Source organism: Pithys albifrons, chromosome 9, assembly GCF_047495875.1.
Source record: "Pithys albifrons albifrons isolate INPA30051 chromosome 9, PitAlb_v1, whole genome shotgun sequence".
NCBI classification, from domain to species: Eukaryota; Metazoa; Chordata; class Aves; order Passeriformes; family Thamnophilidae; genus Pithys; species Pithys albifrons.
This window is the reverse complement of record NC_092466.1, coordinates 21,292,864-21,313,896: the sequence shown is the minus strand read 5'-3', so window position 1 is coordinate 21,313,896 and position 21,033 is coordinate 21,292,864. Positions and strand designations below refer to the sequence as shown.

At 47.0% G+C, this 21,033-nt stretch overlaps 1 protein-coding gene across 3 annotated transcripts in view; it reads right to left on the bottom strand.

Moving 5' to 3' along the window:
- The window catches only part of TLL2 (tolloid like 2), a 95,819-nt gene extending 75,606 nt beyond the window's left edge, over nt 1–20,213 (bottom strand). For all 3 annotated transcript variants that reach the window (XM_071563967.1, XM_071563968.1, XM_071563969.1), the window contains exon 1: nt 20,015–20,213. In XM_071563967.1, the coding sequence (XP_071420068.1) occupies nt 20,015–20,165 (151 nt within the window). In that variant the 5' untranslated portion in view covers nt 20,166–20,213. The remainder of the gene's footprint in view (nt 1–20,014) is intronic.
- Nucleotides 20,214–21,033: the final 820 nt, after the last annotated feature.

The window sequence follows — 21,033 nt, the reverse complement described above, 5'->3', positions numbered from 1 at the left end:
AACCAACAGGCAGACCGAGCTGCGCAAGTGAAAGTATCACAGACAGATCTGGACTGGCAGCACAAGGGAGAGCTGTTCTTGGCTCGATGGGCCCATGATGCCTCGGGCCATCAGGGCAGAGATGCCACTTATAAATGGGCACGAGACCGAGGGGTGGATTTAACCATGGACATTATCTCTCAGGTTATCCATGACTGCGAGACATGTGCTGCCATTAAGCAGGCTAAGAGAGTGAAGCCCCTGTGGTATGGTGGACGCTGGGATAAGTATAAGTACGGGGAGGCCTGGCAGGTTGACTACATCACACTGCCACAGACCCGCCAAGGCAAGCGCTATGTGCTCACCATGGTGGAAGCAACCACAGGGTGGCTGGAGACACACCCAGTGCCTCACGCCACTGCTCGGAACACCATCCTAGGCCTGGAAAAACAAGTGCTGTGGCGACATGGCACCCCAGAACGAATTGAGTCAGATAATGGAACTCATTTCAAAAACAGCTTAGTTGCTACCTGGGCGAAAGAACATGGCATTGAGTGGGTGTATCATATCCCCTACCATGCACCAGCTGCCGGGAAAGTTGAGCGGTGTAATGGACTGTTGAAAACCACTTTGAAGGCGTTGGGTGGAGGGACTTTCAAACACTGGGATCAACACTTAGCAAAGGCTACATGGCTAGTCAACACTAGAGGCTCTGTCAATCGAGCCGGCCCTGCCCAGTCAGAACCCCTTCACACTGTAGATGGAGACAAAGTCCCTGTAATACACCTGAGAGGTATGCTAGGGAAAACAGTCTGGATCAACCCTGCCTCAGGCAAAGGCAAACCCATTCGTGGGGTTGTCTTTGCTCAAGGATCTGGTTCCACCTGGTGGGTGATGCAGGAAGATGGAGAGACACGATGTGTACCTCAAGGGGAACTTATCTCTGGGTAAACGACTCATATTACTGTATTTGTAAACACTTAATTATTTGAAAGAAAATTTAAGTTTAATGTAGAGTATCGGCATGGAAGAGAATTTAGGGGTGGATAATGTTGTAGTTTGGGATTATTATGTAAATTCTCTCCCCTGCCACTTAACTGCCCAGGCCAGCGGTTAACAAAAGAAGAAGTTAACTGTGATCGCTGGGGTGGGGGCAGGTTTGTCTCTTTTGGTTTTTTTTTGGATATTCTCCTCAGTCTTGGCTCGGCGGAACGGGGGAGTGGGGGCTCCAAGGAGGCAGGCTGCCCTGCTGGTTACTGCTGGGGTTTTCCCTGGCTGTCTTGCCGCTGCCTACTTCGGATTACTGTTTTCCTGCTGTGCTGCTGCCTGCCTTGGATTTGCTGCTGGTTGCTCGTACTTTTCTGCTTCTTGGACGGGGAACACAGGGGGAAGAGACTGAGTCCATCTGAAAGCCCACTGCTCGTCTGTTTCGCTGGAGAGGGACTGAAACTCACCCTGCAGCCAGCCGGGTTGTGACAAGGACACTTAAGTATAACCTTTTCTCCCGGAGGAAAACCTGCTGGGTTTTGTTGTTGTTTTTTTTCTCTCTTATGGTGTTGGGGAAGTGGGTTGCACTAGTCTGTTTACATATATATATATATATATATAGCAGTTATCCTTCTTGTATTAAAATTCCTTTTCTTAAATTTGATAAAGAGTGGTGTGATTATTGTGGAGGAGGCCCCTCCCCTGCTTGTGGGTAAAACATTTTGGTTTTTCCCCTCAAACCGAGACACTCCTCAAAGCATAAATGAAGCTCTGTGGCTCCATCTAAGCTATAATTTCAAGTTTACACATTTTACTGTGCCATCCGAAGTTAACATCTCACTTTTAATGTACCCACAGTGGCTTCCTGCTCAGTTCCAGCCTGGCAACAGGTCACTTGCCATACTACAGCTAGACTGCGTCCAAACTAATGATCTGTACATGGAAGTACTGTCAGTAAGGCCTTTGCCCCAAGAGGTAGATCTAGTCAGGGAAGCAGACAATAAATATCTCTATTTGGAAATGCAGGGAAGGGTATGAGAAGGATTTAAAATTCAAAGAGGAAAGTACATGGATGCCACTATTTTCCTTGTCAATAATGGTACCTTGTACTTGCACCTCAGGGAAGTGCAGTGCAACACTTGTGCCTACTAGAACCAGCTTTGCACAGTAAAACCCACCTTGTCTCGTCAGACAGAGCTTGCTGGAGTAGACAGCAAACAGGTGTCCCCATGAGCCATCCAAAGATAATGGTTCTCAGCCTGTCCTGAAGAAGTGAAGCAATTTTCTTTTGGTCACAGAATCCAGGATAAAGCTGGATGTCCCAGCACCCAACCCAGTAATCTACCATTAGACAGACCATCTGCTGCTGCCCAGCACCAGGATGCCAGGGTTCCCTTCCCTCTCTGGAGGCCGAAGGATTTCTATTCCCTGCCACTTCACAAGACAGTCATACTACAGAAAGTGCAGTCAGACCAAGTGAAAGATGAGAGCATCCAGCTCCACGCTGTTTTGCACACAGGGCTGTCAGCCACTACCCAAGGAAAGGGGATCCATGCTCACCAAAGCTATCCTACTCTTACACCTAGTGGCCATCCTGCAGCATCTCCTCCCTCTTTGGGGAAGTTGTCGGGGACCAGACACAGTTAACTGAAAATCTCCCTCAAATCTGACATCGGGTGAAGCACATGAAAAATTACTCATGCAATTGATTCACATGGTTTCCATCAATCATAAATTCCTGTGCATAAAGGGGAGACATTAGATTTGCACATAACTGACTCAGACAGCTGCAGATTTCCATAGGCACTAAATGTCTGCAGGCAGAAGCCACTCCTCATGTAATCCCGTTAAACAGCTGGAATGAATGAAAATGCGGTGTGATTCAGAATGCTAACAGCAGCTACCTCTGCTTCCTTCACCATTAGCGCAGGGTCCTCTCCAGTTCAGCCTCTTCCCATGGGTCCAAAGTGCAGGAGTTATTTCATGCCCTGAACTCTGTAGGAAGCCTGTAGCACATGCAAGTGTGAGGCTACAGTAATAGGAAGCTGCCCTCAGAAAGCACTAGGAACATATTGAGGCTCTACATCACAGTCTTCTTTGCTTTTGGGGATGGAATGGAGAACATACAAGTCTTCTCATGAACAGAAATCAGTACCCTGGAAATTGGATACAGAAGAAAAATCAACACACTGCCATCTCCAAAGGCAAGATGGGGAAATTCATACAAAATATAATTGCTAGTAGATTCAAGTCCAGACTGGAGTCAAATGCTCTTAAGTCAGGATTATCTCAAGTGGAAGTTGTTTGCCATTCAAAGGCCCTTCACGGCATTCTGCACATCACAGAATATGCGAAGAGCCAGCACAAAAATATAGTGCTCAGTAGTTTGAAAGAGGCATCCTTAAACCTTCATCTGCCAGGGAAAGCCAGAAAGACAAATCAGTCTGAGCTCTGTTCCCTCAGACATCCAGCAGAAGCTGATATTCAGGAAGGCTTTTGTTTCATGCATATGTAAGTACAGTCTACCTTCCACATCTCCATAAACTGCTAACTCGGTGCCTTCCAGTCACATTTGATTGTCAACACATGAAAGCTACAATTTCATGGAAACCAAAGGGTCTCTCAGGGAAGATTAACTACAGAGATATGACTGTCCAGACAAGCAATTGGGATGATACAAGCACATGAACAGAGATACCATCTCACTGTAACCTTCCAGAATTGCTGGTTTGCGCTCACAGAAACAGCTGGGTTTATCTCCACTCCTCTTCTTCCTTTCCAACCACTTGTTCCTATGGTTCCTCCTGTGCTACCACAAGCATTCACATGACTGGAAAGCAACACAGGAAAACAACACCTGGTTCTCAGTAAAAAACAGTTTGTTCTCAACCAGATCAATCTCTCTTTGTGCCGAGTTCCCACAGCTCACTGATACTGGAAGGAGGAAGATGGAAGGAAAGACTGTCTTCCTCAGCAGCAGCCCAGCTTTAAGGCAGATTAAAGTGGCCATGACTGCAGCATCAGTGGACATGGCTGGCTCAGAGAGCCCTCAGCCCTCCTTAGGCAGTGGATGGACTGCTACTTGAGCATGCCCATCCATCCCTTTCCAGCTTTCTCTCAAAAACAACACAGGAATCAGGGATACACATCCCAGGCCTTCACAAACATTCACAAGAATACATTATAAATATTCAACTATATAAATACATAAACATAAACACTTTGTGGCAGCAAGTACTTGGCATTTTTGCAAGTGATCCCATATGCTCCTGTGTCAAAAGCACCCAGAAAAGCACAATAGTAACAAGGAGATTTTTTCATCTTTCCTCAATATGCACCTCCCTGGCTCTACAAGAGAAGAGAAAGGATCCCTGTCATCACCAGTCCCCATCATCTCACCACTGGATCTGTTCCTGACACAGTGTCATACAATCACGTAATTAGTGACTACTGCAGCACATAAGCAGGGTTGGACTGAAGGTATAAAAGCAAACTTCAATTTTGACATTTCTCAGCCTTAATAAAATGTCTTTACACAGGGAATGAAGACAACTTCTTCCTCTGACAAGCAGTTTATGGCCTCTGGATAGCAAACAGTGTTGTGTCAGGAGCATGCCTGTCTTTGCGATGGGAGATTGCAGTTTGACAAAAGCAGGGAGCAAAGGCAAGAGGGGAAAGAGCTGTTTTAAGGCAGTTGCCAGGATTTAAGAGTCAGTAAGGTCTCCCTGTGTTAGCCTTGCTCTGAAACAGTGAAGTCCTTCTAAAAATACTTCACAGCCACAGGCAGACCTATGTCAAGGAAAATTCCAACTGCAAACTAGAAACTAGTTCCTTTCCCACAGTCTTAAGCCAGGCCTTACCATGAGCAACCCTGGGCATCAGCAGGAGGCAGAGTCACCAGCCCCACTGGAAACAAAAGGAAGGCACCAAAACAGAAAGTTTACTGCAGGACATTTGTCCTGGTTCAGAAAGAGGACTTGATGCTCAGGCCTTTGCTCCAGTGGCTGCTGGTTTTCAATCGCTCCTGCTCCTCCAGAAGATGTCATGGACAGGGGATTAGCTCAGCAGGAGAGCCCGAGGAGGAGTAGTAACCCCCTTTCCCTTCCACCACTAGTAGAAAGGATGAGCAGGGAGATGTGCCTCACCCTCTCAGAGCCTGCTCTGGATCAGCGAAAAGCAAAAGGCAGACACTTTCCAGAAGGACTGCTCCCATTAAAAAGCTTTTCCTGCTATTCTGCTATTTTAATAACCCAGCAGCAGCAGATCTGCTACCCCTCCTGTCAGTCATCCCTCTGCAGCCACATTGACACCCATCAAATGCCAGTGCTACCCTGCATGGTACACACCTTGCACAAGATTAAAAATCCCCATAAAGCAGCAAGGCCTAACATGGAGGTCTTTGAGCTGTACTTTTCGGACTTCCCTCCAGATTTTGCACATCCCTGCAGTATAGGGGGGAACAAACCTTCCCCCACTCTTCCTGTACCTGCAGGAGAGGACAGAGCTCCCCCACCATCAGACACTGAAGAACTGCAGACAGGCAGATCCACTGGTAAAAAGAGGTATTACCTGGGTCTAGAAGTCTGAGAATGTTTAGAAAAGTAGTATTTAAGGTAGTCCAGAAAACATAACTCAGTTTCCAACATACCACATTCCTCAAACAAAGCAACTAACATACTGGCTAGGCAGGGTAACTATAGTTTACAGTGTCCTTTGACATCAGAGGTGTCCCTGTGGCAGGACATGGCATAGCTGTCACACAGGAACTGGGTGTCATCGGATGAGGAATTATTATTTCCCTAGCTGGTGATGGCTTCACATGCTAAGCCTAGTGTGATTTCAGAGTTCTTCAAGGAAGTATTTTCCTGAAATAGCAAAGGATGAGCATTTTCTGCTATTAAAAACAGATGAGTTCCTCTGAGTCTCTCCAAGACAAGAGACAACATGTAGGAAGCTTTGGTGTAAAAGGATGGAAATGGGTAGGCAACACTAAGGAAATCTCTGAGACACCAGAGGCACTGACTCACAAGTAAGGAAACAGCAAAGGGATGCTGCAGTCAAGCTGTGGCACTTCCCATCCCAGCAGGCTACAGATGCTAAAAGCTTACACAGGATCAAAAAGACAGCAGATGGAAGACAAAGCTATTCAAGATCACTAAAGACAATGAGCCATCTTTGGATTGGGGACTGTGGAGTCTACTGCAGTCAGTGAGACTTTTTAGACATACAGCTCCATTTTACCCTGCTTTTCTACACCTTCTTTGGCATTTACTGCTGGCCCAATGGAAACAGGTTACTGTGTTTTTTTTTGAGGCAGATCAGTCATTCTTAAGTATTAACAGCACATTTCTAAGGGATCATTTTAGCTTTAGCAAAGCTGCAGATATAAAAGAACAGATTTATAAAAGGCCTTCAGAAAGTATTTTCCAAGAGCTTATCCGTACCTTTTAGCTCCTAACTAACTTTAAAATTCTAGTCTGAATTGCCTTGGGTGGAAAAGGATAATTTTTATAGAGGGACTTTAATAAAATGGCAGGATATAATTATCTCTCTGGAATGATGCTTCTCTTAGACTGAAGTCACAGTACAACATGCTGTATGTTGGCCACTGAATGACAGGGTGAGTTTTGTAAGCAGGGAATAATACTGTGGTTACCATCTGGGAAACTACTGAAGATGCAGAGCCACAGATCAGTCTTTGTGGTTGAAAAACTCCAGTTCCCCCCACGTGGAGTTTTATTCTGGCCCAGCTCAGAGAAGGAACTGCCAACCTCAGAGCACCACAAATGGTTTGAAAAGTGGAAAGCTGTTCAGGAGATCTTGCCTTGAGGGTCCAACTTCCAGGCAGCGAGAGGGGGACAGAGAAAATGCGTGGCTGAAATCAACCCAAACACATTCAGCTTGGCCAAAGTCTCCAGCAGTGGGATTTATCCGGAGCTTAAAGCAGTTCTCTGCGACTCTTTGTCACAGAAGTGTAGGTACAAACAAACAGGAGCTGGGACAAAGGGAGGCAACACACATTTTATTAGTAAAAAGTTAATCGGCTTAAAGTGTGCAACTAAATAAGCAAAGCTTACATTAAAGTGACCCACCAAGAAAAGATGCCATGGAAATAAAGTTATAGGAAATACAATATAGTCTCTATGTTCTTTTGTAATCCAGAATGATAAATATTCATGATTCTGGGTTAACGGGGAACACAGCTCTCAGCCACCACAATAGTTTTTTGTTTATTCTCAAGACCATGAACTTTGGAACCATGAACCTGAATTTCAGGACTCTGTATTCGTGCACGTTAGCAAAATTCTGGGCAAGGCAGGGGATGCACACAATGCTAGGACCTCGGCTTGTGACAGTGTAACACGGTTTGCTGCAGTTTTCGATAATTAGTAACAAGAGCCCCAGGATTCACAGAACTTCTGATGGATGCATCCTCCTGTCTGCCTCAACTTCAGCAAAAGGAAGGGAGAAGAGACACCACCTGCAAGGTAACCCCATCCTTCCTCTTTAGTACCTTAAGGACACAGCCCATTCCAGAGCTTCTCTCTCCAGAGGAAAATGGCGTCCTCAGGCCAGCCCTCAAGGAAGCAGCAGCTGCCAAGATCACACAGCAGCACCACGGAGCAGAGGTCCTTACATGGGAAGGAAGACCTGCACACCTCTGAACACAATCCCTTGAGAGTTCACATTAACTGAAAGGCCACTTCAGCATTCTGAAAACAGTCCTGCAGGGAGAGTTCGCCAAGATCAAGCCCTGAATTCACACCAGACAGCAAACTTTTGCTATATTAGAGTCCCAAGTGCTCTTATCCAGCCCCACATTCCGTTGCTCCTTTGATAGTGCCACGTTCTGGTGGCAACGCTGGTAACGCCACCAGCCTTCCCTGCTTTGCTATGAGACCTTCCAACATCCCTACTCCAACTTGCATAAATATGTACAGATTACACTTCCCCCTTTCAGGGTATGTCAGGAGTCTCTGGGGTTAATGAAGGACATGAAGAAACTTAAAACAAAACCCAAACCGAAAAACACCCCAACCAAAAACAACCAAAAAAAATCCTACCAAAATAAAAACAACAAAACCCCCACCAAAAACATCACATAGAAACTCAAAGTTCAAGGCCTTGAAAGCAGTAAGAGGAAAACAACTTTAAATTCTTGATCAAATGCATTTTTTAAGACATTTGTGCTTGCATTTTTTTCCTTACATCTGCTCACAACTAAAAGCATAGACTATGATCCAGTAAGGTCTTCAGGAGTTTTCTAGTCTCTTCAACTCACCAAAGTATCCACCCTCTTTCCTTACAAAACCTTCCCATTAGCTTTTCCTTCTTCTCCCACATAACATACTGAATCATGAAAGCAATTCTTTGAACAGCCTGGCCCTAACGAGCCAGGCCCTGTCCTGCTGAGAGCACAGCTCTCTCCCCTGCACCACTGTGGATTGATCTGCTCGGTCTGCAAACAGACCTCAGACCACTTCACCAACCCCTTGGGCTTCAATTGACTGTTTTAGGGAAAGTGCAGCCTAAGATTTGTAAATAAATAGGAACTGTTCTTCATGCATCTCCCTTTAGGACAATCTAGATGATAAACTTTGCCACAGCAACCTCTGTCCGTTTGGGCAGAGCTCATCATTCTGATAGGCTGAACCTGATCAGCACAAGGACAGACAGTACTAAGGCCAACCATTGCTTCAGAAGAGACCTTCCTGTAACAATACAAAAGGCTAAGACAAAAAACACTGCTCTCTCAGATTTTAAGCCTTTGATGCTTCAATTGCAATAGTTAACACAGGACCAGCATAGATCATTTATACATAAATAAGAGGAATTTAGCAAAAACAATGAAAGCTGAGAAATTAATACAAAAGGTGAAAGTGTACTTTTGGAAGAAAAACTATTTTTCCAGCTACTGAAATATCACCCTTGAATCACAGAAAGGCTCTGTCTAAAAATCAAATAAATTAGTAAACAGCAACAGCCTTCTCAAAACCAAGGTATCTTGCTGAGAGTGCATGTATCCAGCATTTACCTTTGTAATATTTTATCTTTGCAGTGGCTGCATTAGCACAGAGATGGCTGTCCAGGGGGAGAAATACACAAATATGCTCAACAAGAGGGGAACTGGTTGAGAAGCAAACACCTTCCCCATTCCCTGTGTGGAATTTTTCACTGAAGGTCCTATTCCTTCTGAAACAGTGTCGACACACCCGTGCTCTCTCACTCAGCTCCAAGGACATGCCTCTTCCCCTCACACTTGCCATAATTTACCTCCATGACAAACCAGTGGGAAAACCCAAACCTGGCAGCTCCTTACATTTCCCCACAAAAGCATGGGGATCCAGCCACTGCCACAACCCAGGAAGGCAGAAGGAGCAGGCACACGTGATGATTTGAGGGCCTCCATTTCATGCATGCCTGCAAACCCCATGGCAAACACGTAACACCTCTGCCAGGAGATGAGGGATTGTACAATGGGCAAAGAGAGCAAAAGATAGCAAATGCTCTTTTCAACATCAAAACAAAAGAGGGCAGCCAGGAGGTTTTACTCCTCATGTCAACATCCTATTACCAACGAGCAGTTTGCCTTGACAACAAATCTTTCCAAGAAAAGGCAGAGACTTGGGCACTTTGAGCAATGGCCTTAGAAGATCCCAGCTCTTTGCCCAGGAAACAGCAAAAAAAAAACCCAAAAAACAACCCAGCATATCACATATCACCTTCCTACTGAAGCATGACAAAGAGGAGAATATATGGCAGAAGAGGCCAACGAGGGGAAAAACAGAAATCAATAGGGTCTAACAGAGCGTGACGGAAAATCACTTCCCCCATAAAAAGAGGTTACTTGCCAGGTTAATGAATCTTTTCTGTTCTGTACTTAGACACCCAGGAAATGGAAGGGGTCACAGGAGCAGTGTGGGTGGGAATGCAATCCCTAGAACATGCTTTCAATAACAATCAAAGGTTAGAGATTAAATCCAGGCAATGGTCAACTGCACAACACATCAGCATCTTCATACAGGGGCCAGCTGCAGCCCAGAGCCTCACTGAGCAAAACACACTTCCAACATCAACAGCACAGCAAATAACAGGCTCCTCTTCCAGGGCAAAACCAGACTGATAAGCCAACCCTGCCCCGCAAAAGGGTCAGCCCCAAGAGCCAGAGCATCTCTGCCTGCAGCAGCATCAGCACAGATGAAACAAAATAATAGTCTGTGTGTCTCTACTGTAAGTGCAATAGAACGACAAAAAAACAGTCTGCACCAGAAATCACACTGTGCAAATAACTCAAAAAGCTCTGGGTTCAGTGGCCAAAACTTCTCAAAACTCACTTTCATATAAAGAGCTGTGCCTTAACTTTTCTGGGAATGCACAGGCAGACAAATCAAGAAAGAAGCATCTGGCAGGGTACAAGACCTAGTGCTCACAAAAGGCTGAACTAGACCTCTGGAGTATCCAGCATATCCAAAGCCAGATGCATACAACTTTGAACTGCAGTTTCTTCTGACTGGAGCCCTACTGACAGGCCCCATAAAAGAAGCACAGACTCTTGTTTCTTTATCACTCCCCTGCTCACATCTAGTTTGAGCTACTAACAATAAGAGACTCAATTAATAGATCTCAGTGAAGGAAATACAGGTGCAAGACTTCCATTTTCTTTTCAAGGCCACTGAACTTGGTCACTATATTAGGTTTCCCCACTGCCTGCAAGAATCATTTACCAATGGATATTTCTCAGTCTGGGGCCTCTGGACTCCAGTACAACTCAAACACCTCTGCCATGAAGCTGCACAAGTTTCTCCTGCAGCAGGTGCCTTGTTTGCTACCCACTACCCAATTTCTGTGACAGAGACATGGGTAACACAGTCAGAAATCCACCTTTTTACTCATATTTGATGCAGTTTTAGGGTGGACTCATTGCACAGGATAGCTGTTCAAGTCAGAGTTCCATGTCACATCATTTGAGTCTTCATGCCCAAGAAACTATATCACAAGTTCCAAAGCAGATCTAATGCTGGCATTCCTGTAAGACATGTTTTGACTTTGCAAATCTAGTGAGTTTAAGGATTTTTATATCTGAGGAATTTCAAAGCAAAACCAGTGCCTTACTGAATCAATACCTTCCTCACAAAGCACCCTGCCAACACACAGCAGCATGGACAGGCCTCCACTTCCACAGCAGATGTCTGCCTCTGGAGCAGGGACAAGCCCTTCTGTCAGGTACAGCCACTGTTAGTGGGAAGGAGGGCACAGTCTGTAATTGCATCTCTCTTCTTCAGAGTCAAGTTTCTGAAATAAACACCCTCAGCATATTTCACCTGAAAGTCACCATGCAAAATGTGAAACAAAACAACCAATTTTGCAAAGTTCTGAGCAAATGAAAGCCCTGCTGATTAGGCCATGCTGTTTGCAGGCAATGCTACCTAAGTTCAGAGTCACGCTGATGAAGAGCCTAAGACTGGCAACACCCACAGCTATGACATGAAAACTGGAGAAAGGTAATTCTCAGCACCCAGCCCGCTTCTTCTAATAGACAGAGAGGCTCAACTGTACTCCAGCACCAACTCCCAACAGGAAGAGATAAAGCACTCAGCAGACTTGAACACTGTGGACACTTGTTCACTGTGTCTGTGAACAGACTTTTAACACTGTGGTATGGCTTGCTCTGTGAACAGCTTTGGGGTTTGTAGATGGAGAAGTTAAACAGATGCTTTTTGCTTGAGTGCCAACATTTACATGAACACGAAATAACTTGAGAGGATGTGAATTTTCATTTGGATCTAAAGCTGAGCTGATTCATGGACCAGCAGCAGCTGCACATCTTCTGATAATTTGCACCACTCAAACCAGAGGCTGAGAAACTAAGATTTACCAGTGACTAGGATTTCTTGTGGACTTCCTTCTCAACACACAGTTAGAGATTTCTCTCCATTGCAAGCTGAGCTGACACAAACTGGCCAAGAAAGAGTAATCAGTCAGTGAAAGTTCTTTAATCAAGGGCTTCCGTGCATGTTTAAGCAGTTTCTATTGACAGGGAACCTTCCTGTTCAGGAAGTACTAGAGTGGGTCTGAACATCAAAGTACAGGCATCCCTTGGAATTCAGCAATTCTGGGAGCTCAGCTGCAACAAAGAAGAAAAAAACAAAACAAAACAAAACAAAACAAAACAAAAAACAAATTAAAAAAACAAACCCAGAAGATGTAATAGCTGAATGAAAACAACAGCCAGTTTCTGCTCAATCATCTATCTCTTCTGAGTATTGAAAACACATTTCAGCGTGAGTTGAAAGCACTTTTGATGCAGATTAATACCTGCAACATTCATGATGCAAGAAAAGCAAGTCGTTTGGTGTTAGAGGTGCCTCCTTCCTTCCAAGGCTGACCATCTCCAAAACACTGTACAGACTGCCCTGTCAGGTCTGTGTTCCCCCAGCCCCAGCACCACCTCCTCAGCAGACAGCTCTAGACTCTGAGCCACAGGAGCCAGCCTGACCATTCCTCTCCTGTTTCTCAAAGGAAAGGGCAGTTGGGCACAGCAGCAGATCTATTACAGCAAACAGCCTGTTGCACAGAACTCACTGATCAAACGCAGCACAGCAAGTAGATTCACAACAGGGCTGCTGATGGGTGAGAAAACCAGAACATACTGACCTCTGGGAGTTACTGCTGGGGTGGGAGAGGAGATAGGGTATTCCACAGCCTGAGGCAGAAGGCAGAAAAGTATCTCAGCAATACTCCAGGCAGGGGCTGGAGAGGGCTCCAGCAAAAGGGAGATGGGGGAACATCTGAAATGGATCTGTGGGAAACACAGAGGGAAGTAGGCAGAAATCACAAAGGTCTCTGCAGCCAAGGCCATAGGAAAAAAAGGAGGAAAATAAAAGATTAGAGAAGGCAGCACAGGCAGATTCGCAAGAACTAATCTGTGAGCTTGAACATGTTGCAGTGGTTATCCATAGCCACACAGCTCTTCCACAGAATTGGGCAGCAGCTGCTCACCTGGGAGACACCCACAGGCACAGTTTTAGCAGCAAGAAAGAGGTAGCTTACCAGTAAAATGCAGCTGCTTCTTGTGTTAGTCATCCAGCAAGTCACAGGCACACTACAGAGGAGGTTATAAGGCAGGAGGTGAATAAAAGTTCCAAGTACAGCTGCAAAGGTATAATGTAATTACACAAGTAGAAACTGCCTCCAACCAAAATCCTCAGCCTTGTGCACTTTTGAATCCTGGGAGACTTACAGTACAGTTTCTAAATGCCTTTGTCTGGGACTCTATGATTTACTACTCTTATGCCACAGAACAGCTGAAGAACAAGCAACCTTCATCCAACCTGGGCAGACACACGTGAACTGCACCCAGACTATAAAGTTGAGTAAAAGCTCTGGAGAAGTATCCATGACAACTCCAAGAATCTCTTCCCCACCCTACCAGCCGCTTTTAAGGAAACAAAACAAAAAAGTCTCCTGTCCTAAACTTGCCCATCCTTTGTCCTGTCCATTGCTAAATCCCAGTGTGTTGGTATAGCACTGAGGGTTACATCTCGCCCAGGACAAGCAGATCCAACACACCCCAAGCAGTGTCAAAGACCAAGTGTGATTTGGTCAGATTGCAAGACAACAGTTAAGCACTGGAAGGACTTCAAACCCAGATCTTGAGCCACAGTGATCATAAGGTTTTGCTCTCAAACTCCCCAGGCCAGTGGTTACTCTACTTAGGAATCTCACATACAGTAAAATGGTTGGTGGTTATTATTTCTTTAATCCACAGCCATTAGCTTGTGCTTGTCTAGAATCACCTTAAACCTTCCTTTTGAGAAGGAAGCTTCTGTTACAGCACTGCCTCACTGCAAAACACCTCACCAATGGTAAACAGCTGCATCACTGAAGAGTGACCCCAGTAGTTTTCAACCACCTGTTTTCTCTTCTGTAACTGCCGACACCTCCCCAAGCAGGTAAATTAAAGACTGAACAGTCTGGTCTCTCATTCTTTCCCAGACCACCCAGAAAGACTCAGTCCATTTCCTCCTTGAGTATTTAACCCTTCCTGCAATGTACCTGGGAAACAAATGTAAGGGGAATGATTGCAGTAACACACCTTTCTCCTTCCTCTATAAAAGTTTGTATCAGCTCAGCACCAAGGAATCCACAGACTGAGTCACATCCCAGACACTCCTCTGAAAGCACTCCTGTAAGCATTGGTGGCAAAGAAAGAAAACTTTATTTTCTGGAAGGCCACATGCCTTCTAATGTCAGGAGACCAGGATTCAGCTTCCAGCACTGCCATTGACCATGGAAACTGCCCTTGGCTAAGCCTATGGCTCCCACTACCATCTTCTACAACTCAGGCCCCACACCACAGGCACCTGTGCATTCACCACAGCACCACTACTGCCTTCCATGCCAGACCAGAGGATTCAAAGCTTTACAGAAAATCTTAAGATGCCAACAAGATTTCTCCACAGCATTCTATGATTCCCAAGCAAAGGGCAGGCTGGCACATGCTCTGCCAGTGCTCACAACATTGCCAAACCAAACAGGACCACTTGCAAGATTGCAGGAAGGCCCTTGTCAAGAGGTAAGTGGGCAGGATCCATAGCACAGCCTGCAAAGAGTTTTCAAGTCACCCTGCTAACATGATGGATCTGTGCTTCCAACAGGGAAAATAGCATCTGCATCCCACTCAAGCAATATTCCAATGACCTTGACAGATCCTTTCTCCTCCTTCTCGTTTGATTACCCCCTCAAGGCTTTCAGTTCCTAATACCAAATTCCTCAGCTGCCCACAGAAACGTCTGCACCACAGCCCGAATGAGGTGTGCTATCTCCAGAACAAAAGGCACTGTGCCTATGCAGAGGAAGAGGTGTGAGGAACAGAATGACAGTGAAGCACAATTTCCATCTCTCAGGACAGGACTTTGTGAGACCTCTAAACGCATGGGGCATTTAGAAGCTGGTGGATCAAACCAGCAGATGGAGCAGGAACAGATGTACAGAAATACTCTGTGACTGGGCAAGCAGCATCCACACTTGATGGAGCAGTGGCTTGCAGGAAAAGACATACTATCATTGCAAAACTGCTTCCCTAATAACTTTTCTAGTGATAAAAAAGGAGGAGACATGGGATTGCTACTCAGTTGGTGACCCCGCACACCTCTTGCCTCAGTTCTTCCCTTTCTGAGGTCACATCCTAAGCACTCCACAAAACCCTTAGGGACTAATTCACTTTCTAGGTGCTATCTTCCTGCCAGAGCTCTGCTCTGTGTTGCAGCTTCCCCAGACCAGGCTCTGCCCATTCAGAGCACTGCAAGCAACAGCCCAGACCAAAAGCCATCAAGAAACCAAAGTCTTGTGAAAACAAGATGAGCTTGCTGGCAAAGCTCATTTGTACCTATATGCAACTCCTCCTTGGTCTGGCTTTCCTCAGAAACAAAAACATCCCTGAAGGGCTCTTGAGACATGCAAAGGCAGAGAGAGCCCAAGACCCTTTTGGCCTGTGCCTCAGGAGCATATGGTTGGGCAGGAAGCTCTGCCACTCTCCTAACATGAAGACCTGCACAAAGAAACACTGCATTTGGCCTAAGAGTCAAGACATGTGGGGAGTCCAGACATGTGGCTGGACTCAGTCAGCCTGTAGTCAGGACACATCACACCAGAATAAACTGCCTAGAGCAGAGAGAAATGGGACACCAACACAGAACACCCTCAGCAGACCCCTCCCTGGAAGACAAGCTACTGAGGGAAATGCCAGGCCTTGAAAAGCAACACAGCGCCTCCAGCTCACAAAGGACAGGAAGTACTATGCTAAGGGCCAAAGTGACCGGGAACCAAGATGCTGAGACCAAACCACAATTTCTTCTTCTCATCTGCTGATTTAGCAAATGACAAAGAGCGTCATGGCAGGTTTGAGCTGGAGGGAAGGGGTCATTGAGCCTGTAAACTCCAGAGGACAAGTTATTTAGTGTCCAACTCTCCTTTCTATTTACACCTCCCACCTCCCATTGTTGACATAAGCTGGATGATACCATCCCCAGAGGTCACTTTGAACCTCAAAGATTCTGCTCTTCACCTCCAATTAAAGTTTGTATAAGCTTGCACCAAAATAATTACTGGAAGAAATTACAGCCTATTTAATTCCTTTGGTTCCAGTTTGCCTGAGGAGCCCCAGAAGGACACACTTGTTTTGTTTAGAAGACATCCATAGTTTCTCCTGCTGCCTGGCTGTCACACGGCCTCACTCCGACCTGCACACTGGCCTGGGTGTCCTTAACTGGATCCCCTGAGCAGCAGATCCATCCAAAGCACATGTCAGTCTTATGACATTTTCCCATCTATTATAGAGCAGAACCTTTGTACCGTTCCCTTTGAAAAGCTCCAGTGACCTGCTGCAACATTCAGCACAACCCACCCCAGAGTCAGCACTGCCACCTTCCCTGGCAACTCAACCTGACGGTCCAACCCCATCTCACCTGCCCTTTGATCAGCCATTCAGGAATCTCTCTCTTTCTTTCTGCCCTATAAAAAGGCAGGAAAGCAGTCTCATCAGGAAAAGCAAGTCCTGGGTGGCTGGAGTTGAGAGCTTGAGCAACAGTGGAGTTACGGCCCATCAGCTGAGCCCTGGTAACAGCGCATGTGTTGATAGCAGTAGCTCAGTGGTTGTAGTGATTTAGGAGGTTACTGCACTGTGCTGTCTCTTCTGCCTTTCTGCAGATTATTACATCCTTTGCTAATGCAACAGAGAGGAGCATGTGCCAGGCTTTTCACTCACAGTCTAGCAGATCAACCATCGACAGTCTGCACTCAACCTCAGGGCATGAGCTGCAGGGGTGAGGAACTGCCAAGCTTTCATGCCATAACCTGCCAGTTCTAAATCCATCACAGCCTCTGGGTCAGAGCCATTCACCCGCAGGAAAAAATATAAAAATGTAAAGCACTATAGTTTTAACAGTTTGGAAATCATGTAAGCATTTTGTCTTTGCAGTGGGCTAAGAGCCAGCACACAATCTGCAGTCACAAGACCATGCACAGGAGCCTGTGCCTACAGCAGTGATGGAAACAACACCACAAGACTCACAGTGCCACAGACCATAAAAAACTCTCCCTCCCAAAACACACTGGGCACCTGAGCTTTTCCCAGTAGATCTGCAACCACTACCTTCTCTCCAGTCATGCTTCTTGACAGGTACTGACATTGTCCCACAAGTGAAGGAACTCCGGCCCAAGAAAGTTAAGACAACTTGTCACTGCTATAGCTCATCAGGAACAGAGTGCAATAGACTTCCCAAACAGACATTAGACAACAGCCCTGACAAGCCCTCTTGGAGGCACAATTCCACTAATGGTGTCTTCACCTCATCTCACTTGCAGAAACAGATTTTTTCACTTATTAATCTTAGCTGAACTAATCCTTTGAGATGGCATTTACAGGAGTGAACACCTGCTTAGCTCCACTGATGGTCTAGAACTGGAAGAGGAAAAAGGCTGTGAACGCGAGGCAGAGTTTAACACAGATCCGTGTGGTACAAGTCTTGTTTGGTTTGTCTTGGGGCTAACTTTAAAAACTGGAACCATTCAGTGCACAGATGTAGATACATGGCATGTAAGGAGTGTCCTATTCCTTAAGTGCTCTGCACTTCAGGTTTATACAGCCCATGGAGAGAAACTGGATCAGAGAGTCTGGAAGCACAGCCAGTCAGGACAGACTGAAAGAACCAGAGTCTCTTTCTTCTGCAGAAAAGAAGACTGAAACTTGAGAAAGCTGCTAACGGTGCTCACCTGTGCAAGAGGCTGCAGCAAAGCAGAAGGCTCATAGACTGGGTGAGAAAGGCAGACTCAAAATACAGTACTGGAGCCTCAGGAAGCCAAGGCAATGCTGAGCTAGGCTGCCTATCAGCCCCCACCACAGACAGCTGTGTGCCAGCACAGTCAGAAACACCAGCCTGGTCCTGAGTTCCAGAAAAGAAATCACCTGTGTGATCTCCACAGGTCTTGTTCACTTCTCCCTTTCTATCAGAAAGAAGACATTCTAAAAGCATAAGAGGCAAACACTGAGAAGTCAGAAAATAAAGATCATTTCTGTGATTGATCATGCATGAATTGAATTAACAGGAATAACACACAAAGGTTTTCTGCCCACTATGAGAGGAGGTGTAGATGTACAGTGAAGGAAGGCTGTTGTTGGCAGTCCAGGGTATTTTCTGTGTTCATGCAGAAGCAAGAGGAAGAGAGTTTGGGAGATGGGGTGCTACAGAAAAAAAAAAGCTCCTGCAGCAAAGGCAGGTAAATGGAAGGTTGGGAAAAATAACTTTTTTCCCTTTTCTGCCATGGGTTCCTTGTCAGATGTAAGGAAGTCAAATAAAGTAAAGGTTCTCTGTGTGGTTCTTAAAGGAGCATTCCTCATCCTCCACATACTTGACCTGACAGCAACACCCAAGAGTCACAAGCGCAAGTGAGGCACACTGGAGATGATGGTATAACTTTGAGGAGAAAGCAAGCAAACATTTTCAGATGAGAAGGCCAAAGCACTGTACTTGTAGCTAAGTCTAAAGCATAGCTGTGTCATTAACAACTAGTCTCACTGGAAAGAGAGAAATCAATTACCATTTAGAAGCAGACACAAATACAGTAAAGCGTGTTTGGGTGAGCTGAATCCCACATTCATTAAAAATAATTAACCTCCCCCCAAACCACCTATCAAATGACAGATGACTTGCAAATCAAGGGGATGTTTTGCACAAAAGGAGTGAGAGGACTGAGCTGAATTTTGGAAGAAAACCTTCCACACTCAGCCCACATACAAGGCCAGTTAAACTTGCTGTACCGGGCAGAGGGGCTCTGATAGACATTACCTTGACAGAGCTCGTCTATGTGCAGATAGGGCTGCTAGTGCCCCATAAGCAGGCGGGAGAGAGCTGATAACAAGGGAAGCTATCACCAAGGGACACTCAGGAATAGCTAGGAGTGCATTTGGGGGCTAAACCCTAACTCAAAAGACAAAGAACACCACACACACAAAAAAATTCCTTTCTTTTCCCCTTCTCCTACAATATTAAGAAAACAGGACTTTGCACATATTTGTAAATGGAACATGACTATCAAGGTATCAGTGGCCAATTCACAAGCAGAGGAGCAATTCACAAGACCGCAATACCTGAACTGAAAGGATTAGCAGTCACATCACTAGTGCCTCCCAGTTTTCCAAAGAGAAAACCTGGGTCCATGTTCCCTTTAAATTTAGGGAATTCAACATTAGGACTGCGGGCAGCTCTTGAAGAAATCAAACGGATAAAAAGGGTTGCAACGAGCTCAGAACTAACGGAGTGCACTCTAAGAGGGGCACGAAAAACTTCAAGGGGATGGAGGAAGCAGCTGGAGGCTTCCTGAAGAGGATGCGGCAACTTGCACACAGGCAGCTCCAGAGACCCCGGCTGCCACGGGAGGATGAGCTGTGCACCGGCTCCCTGCCGCCGGGGAGCCGCGGGAAGCCCCGCCGCTCCGGGGCACGCACCGCAACTTCGAGCAGGACACAGCTTGGGACAAGTTGGAACAGCTGCCAACAGGTTGCAAAAATGCGCAGAAAAAGCCAATTGGTGGCGGGGGGGACCAAGCCCAAAGTGCAAAGCACTGCCGCGCATTTCTCTGGCTTTGCAGAGGGGATCTTGAGTAGGAGGGAGGAGGACAGGTGGGGTAGGGAAGAGATGTGGGAGTGGGGGGCGATTTAAAGAAAGAAGCCAGGCATAGCCTCCGAACCGGGGCTGCAGCCCCAGGCAACGAGGGCAGCGGGGCGCAGGCTGGGGACAAGCAGAACCCTCCCGCACCGTCGGGCCGGGAGCAGCGGGGGAGCTCCCCGGGTGCCCGCCGGGTTTGGGAGGGCACCGGGATGCCGAGGCAGCTCCGGCCGGACCGGGGAGCTCCCGCCGCCGCCAGGTGAGCCTGGGCATGGTCCGGCCGAGCGGCCCCGCCGTACCGCGGAGCGCTCCGCAGGGACACCTGTCCACCATCGCCGTGCTTCCAAACTTCTCCCGGAGTTGGAGCCAGCCCGCTTCCCTACCGGCTTTGCAAGGATCGCGGTACTCCATCAGCTCCTCCGCCGTCTCCGGTTCCCCCACCGTTAAGGAGGCTCCCGGTCGGGCTGTCCCCGCGGCAGACAGGATGAGCAGGGACAGCAGCAGGCGGCGGAGCGGGGTGGCCCCGTGGCGCATGGCGGCGGAGCGGCGCTGATCGGAGCGGAGGGAGCGGAGCAAGCGGAGCAAGCGGAGCACTGCCCGGGGTGCGGGCACTGCGCGGCGGCAGCAGCGGGAGCCGCGCCGGGGCCGCGGGGGCGCCCCTGCCACTCAGCGCGCGGACAGCCAATCACGGCCGCGCCCGCGCGCCGGCCCCGCCCCCGGGCCCCGCCCGGCCCGCGAGCTGCGCACTCGGGGCAGAGCCCCGCGCGGGATCCCGGGGGATGCGCTCCCTGCGCTGCTCCGCGCACCGAGCACAGCCCCTGTGACAGTAATGCAGCAGGTTAAACTACTAGGACAGACCAATATTATAGTTAGTTACTACTACCGTTATTATTTTCCCTCAAAATAATCGGCACTTCAGGGGCAGCCAAAGAGAATTAGCTGACCCGAAGCCAGGAGAAATTGTATTTCACATCGCAGCCTTAAAATCCGTGGGTAAGTGGAGTTGTTAGACCATGGATGGGGAACGATGAGGAAAAAAACACCCAAACTAAAGAATGGGAAAAATTAAGAAAAACGGGACTAAACAGCAGGGGGTAAATTTGTCCCTCTCACCTGCTTTTCATATCCGTTTTCAAGGGCAACTGGGATGTTTTACTGGAAAGTTTGGCCTTGAGTGATCCATATATAGCAAGGCCTAGGAAATCAGGGAGGCACATTGTGCATGAACTGTTCAGCTGCTTCAAAACTTAGTCCATGATGTCTGAGCTGGTGGACACCAGCTGCCTGAGCCTGTACAGTATCTTGGACATCTCTAACAGCAGAGCATGATGTAAGACACTGGAGAGTATCATACTTTTAGGGCTGTTGCCTTGTGATGGAGGTAGTTCACACAGGCAGGATG